Source organism: Condylura cristata, unplaced genomic scaffold, assembly GCF_000260355.1.
Source record: "Condylura cristata isolate star-nosed mole 26May11 unplaced genomic scaffold, ConCri1.0 scaffold00001, whole genome shotgun sequence".
In the NCBI taxonomy this organism is placed as follows: domain Eukaryota; kingdom Metazoa; phylum Chordata; class Mammalia; order Eulipotyphla; family Talpidae; genus Condylura; species Condylura cristata.
Window position 1 is genome coordinate 86,568,077 of NW_004567102.1, and position 9,233 is coordinate 86,577,309.

A 9,233-nucleotide genomic window follows, 5' to 3' on the forward strand; every position below is an offset into this window, starting at 1 on the left:
TGTGGTTCTCACTGCGTGCTGTGGCTCTCACTGCATGTTGTGGTTCTCACTGTGTGTTGTGGTTCTCACTGCGTGCTGTGGCTCTCACTGCGTGTTGTGGTTCTCACTGTGTGTTGTGGTTCTCACTGCGCTCTCCGTGACTGCTCATTGCTATGTTACTTTAAATCATGCTCTTCGGATTAGAACTATTCCGTGGATGACTTTTTGAGCTAAGTTTGGACATTGAAACTTTAGGAGTCTCTTTAGAAATTAGCCTGCCTGAAGACTAAGATGTTAATGGGTTGTGCATAACCTTACTCGCTATTATAGCAGCATCGCTGTATAATGATGGGATTCTGAGTAACGTGGGATCATGTTGACAGGGACAGCACATTTTTACACATATGATGTGACCATTTTAATGGACACTTCTTGTCAACTACTAAATAGCATTAAGCATGTTCGTGATTTGGGGGTACAGTTTTACTCAGAAGCATTTCAATAGCCACACTGAGCTGCTACAACTAAAATCCAGTTGGTCCAGGAACCTGAAGACAGCCCTTGAGTTTCGGCCGGGGGTCCCCACGTTTATCCCAGATGCCGGCATCTGCATCCATACCCCTGTGCGGTGGGCACCCACAGCCCACTGCGCGATTAAACCGTTTTGTCCTAGGAAAACTGAAATCAATGAAGGCTCCCCCTTCTGAGCCCCGTTACCTGATTTTTCCGCTCCCACCGAAGTCTCCTCCCAGCTACCTGCTCTCCGGAAAGGCAAAGTGCAGCGCACACTTAATACAACAAAAGCCCTCCTGCCCCTGGAGACCCTTTATCCTCGGTTGCACTTTGAAATTAAAATCCCCTTCATTAAGGGGACTTTAAGTAAGTGAGAACCTGTTAGGGGGGCTCCTTAGAGCGCCTCAAAATGTACAGAGCTGTTGCTCACCCTGTTCCCTGGCTGCTCACAGCACGCCGTGTAGCTTTGAGCATAGATCGTCCAGCGTTTTGTAGCAGTCTCAGATTCACTTCCAGCCTAGGTTGTTCAAACGGCTGTGATTCATTTGTGATATCATGAGCATTTGCTCTATTGAGAAAATTCTACCTACGAGTGTGCATTCACAAAGTCAGTGGGTCACTTCCAAGTCCTCCTTTTAGAATTTTTCAAACAATAAGCTGTGGCATAACCTGATCCAAATTAAAGAGACTCAACAGACATGTATTTCTAGGACTTTATGAATTTAGCGCCAGGTAGCGCTGTAAGAGATTGCTGGCACTGGGACAGTATAGATGCAAAGTCACCGGTCACAGCGCCAGTGTCACGCGTCCTCACGCCGCCATCTTAACTGGTGCACAGTGTGTGGTTTGCACTTTCTTCTTTGACGGCAAATTCTTTAACATCTGTTACAGCCAGCACGAGTGAGTCAGATGCTGGACAGAAAGCAGACACTGAAAATCAGTGGAAACCTGAAAAGCCCGCTTCTCCTCCAGGCAGAAATATCAAGAACCCCCTTCTTGATTTGAAGAACAAAATACTGATTAATGGTGGGGTACCCAGAAAACCCCAGCTTCGGCCTAAGGTTAGGGCAGAAGGCTTAGATCTTCAGTCCACAGAAATCACCAACGAGGAGAGGCTGGGTTCCCCGGGTTCCCCACCGACCACGCCCAGGGGCACCCTACTCCAGAAGCCACCAAGTAGATCTGACCCCTCTGCCCTTGACCCTGGAAGGACTCCAGCGAGAGGCCGGCCCCCAGTGGTGTCCAGGAAGGAAGGCATGGACACGCACGGCCCCCCGCTGGTCTCCCACCCTCGTTCAGGACAACCCGCCTCCTCTGGCCCCCACGCCCGCGTGGAGGGCAGTGCTCACCGCCCCTCGGGGAACCCCTCTGCCAACCTGCCTGCCGGCGTGGCTGACAATGACTCGCTGGACCGAGAGGAGAAAGAGCCAGGCGCCAGCTCCCACCACCCCAAGGACACTGCCCCTCCACAGCCTCCCAAGCTGGCCGTCCACTCCCGGCCGGCCCTGCGAGACCGGAGCCAGGGGTACCACAGTGCGAGGCCAGCCTTGCCGGCTCGCAGGACGCCCTCTGCCAGGAATGGAGAGGACAAGCCCAGTGCTCCGGCCCTCCCCTCAAGACTGTCTCCAGCCCAGGGGTCATCCCGGCTGCCGCCCACGCAACCGCACCCCCGGGCTCCACTCACAGGGGGTGGGAAGGACGGCCACCACACCCCAGGCGCCTCCTCGGCACCCCCGCGTCTGTCCTCCATGACACGGGCCTCGGAGGGAGCAGGCGCCTCCCACGGCGCCGCAGACGGTAAAGGGAGGCCAGCAGAGGCCACGGCCTCGACGCTTCGGGCCCGGCTGCCCGCAGGCCCGCCTGCCTCTGGACATGTCAGTGTACCCAGAAACAGGCCCTTCGCTGCCCACGGCAGGTATCCAAACAGGTTTGGCAACGGCCGAGGACTTCGGCTACAGCCCTCTAGCTCCCCACAGTCCACCGTGCCCACCAGGGTTCACTCAAGGGCGAATTCTCCTCCAGCTTCCGACCACCAGCGTGGCTCTGGTGTCCATGGAGACGGCGAAACGAGGGACACGGAAGACGAAATGCCACTTCCGGCCACCATGGTGCTGGACCACGGGTCTTCCTCCGCCAGCCAGCCTGCCTTCCGGGGCCAGGACCCGCCCAGAAGGGGCCTTCAGAGAGGAACGAGCCTCCAACAGAAGGAACCCCTCACAGAGAACCCCAAATTGGCTGGGACTTGGGCTGGTGCGCATTCGCATTCTGGGGGCAAATCTCTACCCCCAAAGGCACAGGATGCTCAACAGAGCACAGAGGAGGGCTTGGAGGGCGGGTCTCCCAAAACGCAGTTGTCCCCTGCTCGGTCATCGGCCACGGGGTCACAGCCCCACCTGGGGTCCAGCGTGCTCCAAGAGAAGACCCCTGGCCAAGGCCTGGCTGTCAGGGCAAGCACCCCCGAAAGGCAGCCGCCCCTGCGGGCCTCCGTGTCAGAGCAACAGCCCCACCGTCCCCGCAGCAAGGAAGGGGGTCACCTGCCTTCCAGAGCCAAGCATGCGCACCCCCAGGCAGGACACCCACACCCCACATCACAGGAAAACGCTAACTCCTTCTCTGACCCTTCCACGGCTGCCGGCGGCAGGTACCCTCTGACGGCGAGCTCCCGAGGGGTGCTCCCTGCGTCTCCCCAGAACCAGAACAGTCATTCTGAGGGCAGACCTGGAGGGAGCCACGAGGACAGCACAGACACAGAGGCTGGGGGTGCCCGAGCGCCCTCCCCTGCGGCCAGTGCCAAGGACGCCACCGGGTCGCTTTCCAAGTACCACCTGGTGGAGGGGGACAGCGGTGACCTCCGCAGGCCGCCAGGCTCCTCCCTGCGGCCAGGCCAGCCCAGCATCCCCCACCCCTATGCCCGCCCGAGGTTCCCGGGCAGAGCAGGACCCCAGGCGGCGGGGAAGAAGGACGGGGCGTTCCAGGCCACGCCATCCAAAAGGGGGCCCCTGACGTCAAAATCTCCGCAGTCGGTCTCTGCCGAAAAGGAGGATGAAGACGCGGCGTTTCATAAAGGAGGGAAGGACAAGGACTCTCCGGCTTCCTCGGGTCCAAAGTGGCTCCCGTCCTCCCTCCCTGGCAGCAGCAAACTTGCAAGTGGTGATGGGGAGCTCGCTCCTCCCAGAGAAGGGCCCCCCCGAAAAGAGAACGCCTCTCCCTTGGCGCGTCCTGCTCCTCACCTCCTCCCGCGACAGCCCACTCGCAGTCCTGCCTCCCCGAGTCCGGCCGCGGGCACCCCGGCCCGCCCGGGGTACACCACCCGCGCGCCCCAGCTCTTTTCCTCCACCACCCCGATGCTGTCGCTGCGCCAGCGCATGATGAACTCGCGGTTCCGGAACCCTCTGTCGCGGGCACCGGTGAAACCTCCTCTCCGACAAGGTAACTGGCTTTTAACTTCCTTTCTCCCCCTGGTTCTCAGTAGTTCCCGGTAATCCCCGGAGGCTTTTGAAAAATGTTAGTGCGCCATCTGTTACAAGCACTTGTGTTAGGGCTTACAAAGGTGGCTGGGTGAATCTCCTGCAAGCGCCCTCCAGAGCTGTCCTTGCTGGTGGGGGTTTTAGGACCAGGAAGCTGGAGTTCAGGGATCGGGTTGGCTTGCCGGAGCTCAGAGCACCAAGGAGCCCCTGCACTGCCCAGGTCCAGCCTCCCACCCACCGGGCACTCCCCTCCGCCCTGCTCCTTGCTGAATCCACTCACATCTGCTCTGAATCTGTGGAAATGTGTCCCGGGCCAGGATGCCAAACTCTAGGTTCCTGTGTTGTAGGTTATTTTTAGTTGCTGGTATGCCAGGGGCTATTTAAGGAGTCCTCAGCAAGCAGCCAGAAACTGCTGGGCTCCATCTTGCTCTTGTTTGAGTAAAGCTCAAATGAACACACCCAGGCGCAAGTCCAGGCAGTCAGTGAGCTGTTTCAAAACCTCCAGAAAAGGCGTGGTAGGCGATGGCCACACAGATGCGGCAGATCTGTGATGTACAGCGAGGACAGGACTCAGCTATGAACTGGAGTATAAGGGGACAGCACCCCCACATCCTGCCTGGATTGCGGGGATGTTCTTTCTGTGCCCCCCAAGGATCACCTTGCAGTCTGCATGGAATGCAGACTTGATGTGTGTCCTTGAAGGACTATTTGTATCTGTCAACCTATACAACCTGTATTGTCACGCCAGCCCTCCGACTCAGGCTAGAGCAGTCTCCATCCGGAGGCCAGTTTCCCTTAAAAGCTCACCACTTTAAGCAAGTCTAAGGCCCTGATTATAGATGTAAAACCCACATTCCCTTGGGCCTAGTAGAAAGTATGTACATGCTTGGTTTTCACTGAATAGTTGAACTGGAGAAGTCTCTGGTCAGCAAATAGTTGTCAGAAGGTCTCAGCACTACCTCCCAGGAGAACCAGCCCAGATGGAAGGGCTGGACCCTCCTAGGAAGGCTGCAGATGGAAAAGGGCTTGCAAGGAAGGCGAAAGAGCACACAGAAGCAGCAGCCCAAGGGAACTAGCTAGAACTTCTGCTTCCTCTCAGAAGAGTAATCTCACAGCCTAAGAGGTCAGCAAGCTTTGAACGCACTCTGTGTATTTATACTCAGCGATTAATGGTTGGGACCTGAGTCAGGCAGAAATAATTGTGGTATCAAAGATATAACTGACTGAGATGAGCAGAGAAGCTTCTAGAATGTTTTAGCCATGATTTTCCCCAATCTTTCCAAATCTCCCTCCCTCCAACTTCCAGATGACTAAAACAAAGCTACAGCCATTACAATCTCAAGCTTTATCTGGAAAACATGCTTACCCTGAACGCTTACTCCCCCAATATCATCAGAAATGATTTTACCAGATTCTTAAGAGATATTCCCACCTGTCATTAGAAGCCCCAAGTTAAGACTCAATGAAATACAAGCGGTTGGTTTAAAATTCTGTTTAGTGTTTTTCTGGGAAGCGACTTCTTGCTCTTTGCTGTCTGTCTAAGCGGCTTCTCAAATGAACTTCTCGTTTCCATTCCTGAGGATTTCTTTTTATTTTTTATTTATTGTTTGAAGCCAACTTTCCCGGAATGTTGAATTTACCAGGTTGTATTATCTTTTTGGTACTGTGTAGGTTATAATGGCAGACCCAATGTAGAAGGGAAGGTACTTCCTGATAGTAATGGAAAACCGAATGGACAAAGAATTATCAATGGCCCTCAAGGAACAAAGTGGGTAGGGTGAACTTCTTTACACATACCAGTTATTTTCTGCGGTTGGGAAGAGAAAAATGGTAACAATAAAGGGATCTTCTTCTTCTTTTTCTCTAGTGTTAACCATTCCTATGTTAATATGTCTGTCTATAGTCTCTTCCAGTGCTCAGAAAAATCTTGGTTCTCTGAAGTGAGTAGTTTGCTTTTTCCTCAGAGCCACAATGATCAGAGCTGACCTTTATTTCTTGACTAGGTAGAAAGTCACACAAAGGGGCTTGGACAAGGCCTCAAGTGAACTTTTATTTTCCACTCCTGATAGCTTTATTTTATCCTTATTTTTCATTTATTATTTGATTTTCCATAAACTGCATTCAATATTTTGTAAACGGAAGTAGGAGGAATGCAATGAGCAGACCAAAAAAGTCCTGAATCAAATAGTCACCTTTTATTAGATCACCTTTAGAATCTTCCAGTGGTAGTTGTTCAGCTAAAATAAAAAAAGTATTAGTACTGTGTGGATTTTAAATAAGCCACTTCACTGTCTGCAGTCAACATAAACATCCAGGGATGTGTGGGTGGGCCCAGTGTAATGGGTAAAATACTTGACAATGTTCAAGCTTTAAAATATTTTCTTCAAAGAGTAAGATCCTTCACAGTGGAATTCCCAGCCCAAACTCACCATTTACTCACCCTAATTGATTAGGAAAACAATTAGGGATTTCATGAAATGTTCAGTCACAGGTGACCTAAAGATGCATTTTATCACTTCTCAAAGGAACAGATATTAATAACAGGAAGAGTTCACATTAAAGCAAGATAGCATGGATAGCAGTTTTGAGCTGACTTCAAAAGGACGATTCATATAAAATTTAATTACCCGAAGAACACCCAGCAAAGGGGGTGCTCACGGGGACCTCCGTCCCCGGGGGCTGGCAGACAGATGGCATAGCTCAGCAATGTCCCTGGGGACCTTGGTGATGACAGAGGGGCCAGGTCATTCATAGTCCAACACGTCCTTAGGGGACACAGAGGCTGCTGGTCCAGAGCCACACGTTAAGGACTACTTGGGGATAGCATGGGCTTACTCCTTCACAGAGACCATGACAGCTTTTTCAGACTTTCAAAATTCCTTAAAATTTGAACTCTTTGTATGTTATTACATTAGGCAATTTAGTTACAAATTAGGTTCTTTCTTATATTGCTTTCTTACAGCAATGTTAATTTTTACCATTAACATAAAAATGGAGCCACTTCATATTTTTAACACACTAGCAATATATATTCATTTCTTGAAGTTAAAACCATTCAGATACATATAAAAGAGATGATAAACCCCATCCGTTTCTCAGAGACATAACCCATTTGGCATGTATCCATCTACATTTTTTTCTCTGTCATTTTAAACTTCTAGATACAAGTGAATAGATTTTTAATTTTGCAAACTAATGAGTTTTTACATCAACATATGTCAAAATATGAAGATTTCCAGATCCTTTTCCTGGCTGTATAGCATTCCACTGCGTAGATAAGTCATGCTTTTTAAAGTCCTTCCATAGATGTACATTTGTTTCCTACTTTCCTACATTAGACATAACATACTAAATGTGGAAAGTATTTGAACATTTATTGCATTTTGAGGAATTTAGGAAATAACTTTCATGAATATAGGTAAGCAATTTTAATATGAATATGACTGTTTTGCACTTTATTCTTATTAAAACTTAGAATGATTCTGACAGAAGTCACATTTCCACTCATAATGGTTTCCTTCTGCGGAAGCTTCCTGTGTAAGATACATGCAGTTGGGTTAATGTGAATGTTTCAAAATGTCCATTATATTCTTTAATCTATGTCATGGATTTAGGTGGTGGATCTCGATCGTGGGTTAGTATTGAACGCAGAAGGAAGGTTCCTCCAAGATTCCCATGGAAACCCTCTGCGGGTTAAGCTGGGAGGAGATGGTCGGACCATCGTGGGTAAGTAAGAGGTTTTCGAGGAACAGAAGTCGTGGATTAGCTCTAAAGTGGCCATTTCTCTCTTCTCCCCTCATTTTTACCGGGTACCCTTACTCACTTCCTTTGAGTCACCTGGAAAGGAGCACCTCAAAAGGGGAAGAACTTTGTTTTTCCCTAAATAACTCTAGTCACTCTCTTCCTGCAGACTTCTCACCCTGGAAAAGGTAGCCCTCTGCTCTACTCCTGAATGCGGGAGCCTAGAGCAGAGACCCCCCCAAACCTCAGCCTTCAGGCCACCCCCTGTCTGCAGTCTTTTTAGGGCCTCCTCTGAACTCAGAATAGTTCATACATTTGTAAATGTTTGCAATAAAAATTGGTGCAATAATACTTTGTGACATGTGAAAGTGATATGAAATTCACATTACAAGGTCTATAAACAAAGTCGGAAATTTGAAAGTCACTGGTTTTGCCCTACACTAGCAGAGCTGAGTGGATGCAACATAAAACTTAAAATGCTTACTCTCTGACAGAAAGTTTTCTGCCCTTGGCCCAAAGTAACAGTTTTCTCCCTGAGGTGCTGGGATGAAGAGAAGCATGGAAGTACTTTCCTTACCAGAGACCGAGAGTTATTTGAGAGTGAGGAAGTAGTCACACCCTTACCTGAGAAATGTCCAGCGTGATGGACCGAATGATGAGCCCAGAACTTGCAGAGAGCGGCAGAGCTCACTACTGCAGCTGGGATCCTTTTGATTATTCCTTTTACTGAGTAAAAGTTAAACTTCGAGAAGACACCTTCCACTTCCTATTTGTCTCATCTGCCTTGTTTCATCTTGGTTGCACAGATTCTGTCTGGTTTTGTTTTCAGATCTGGGAGGGACCCCTGTGGTGAGCCCTGACGGCCTCCCCCTCTTTGGGCAGGGGCGTCATGGCAAACCTGTGGCCAGTGCCCAGGATAAACCCATTTTGAGCCTGGGAGGGAAGCCCCTGGTGGGCTTGGAAGTTGTCAAGACAACCACCCGTGCTCCCACCACCACCGCAAGACCCACCACCGCAAGACCCACCACCACCACAACTACCCCAAAACCGACCACCACGACTACCCCAAAACCGACCACCACGACTACTCCAAAACCGACCACCACGACTACCCCAAAACCGACCACCACAACTACCCGCAAGCCCACCACCACGACTACCCGAAAGCCCACCACAACTACCCCAAAACCGACCACCACGACTACCCGCAAGCCCACCACCTCCACCCCACTGTCCACCACCACCACCACCACTGGCCGCACCTTCAATGCCCGCCGCCTGACCACCCCCAGGACCATTAGGAAAACAACCACCACCCCCCCAGTGCCTACCTGTCCGCCTGGGACCCTACAACAGAACGATGAAGATGGCAACCTGATCTTGGGCTCCAGCGGCACCCCCAGGTGCTACCCTGAAGAAGGTAACTGTCTTCGTTCTAATTGTACCCACGTAGCCAAGACTGCTAAGTGGGAGAAGCCGGGGGCTGTGAGGTGGGAAGTGGGAGAAGCAGGTGGTGGGATGGGTGGGGGACTG

At 51.0% G+C, this 9,233-nt stretch overlaps 1 protein-coding gene across 1 annotated transcript in view; it reads left to right on the forward strand.

Moving 5' to 3' along the window:
• Positions 1 to 9,233, forward strand: part of FNDC1 (fibronectin type III domain containing 1) — a 50,915-nt gene that overhangs the window by 23,123 nt on the left and 18,559 nt on the right. Inside the window, exons 10-13 of the mRNA XM_012723068.1 lie at positions 1,384 to 3,921; positions 5,631 to 5,731; positions 7,574 to 7,685; positions 8,530 to 9,120. Coding sequence (XP_012578522.1) covers positions 1,384 to 3,921; positions 5,631 to 5,731; positions 7,574 to 7,685; positions 8,530 to 9,120 — 3,342 coding nt within the window. The remainder of the gene's footprint in view (positions 1 to 1,383; positions 3,922 to 5,630; positions 5,732 to 7,573; positions 7,686 to 8,529; positions 9,121 to 9,233) is intronic.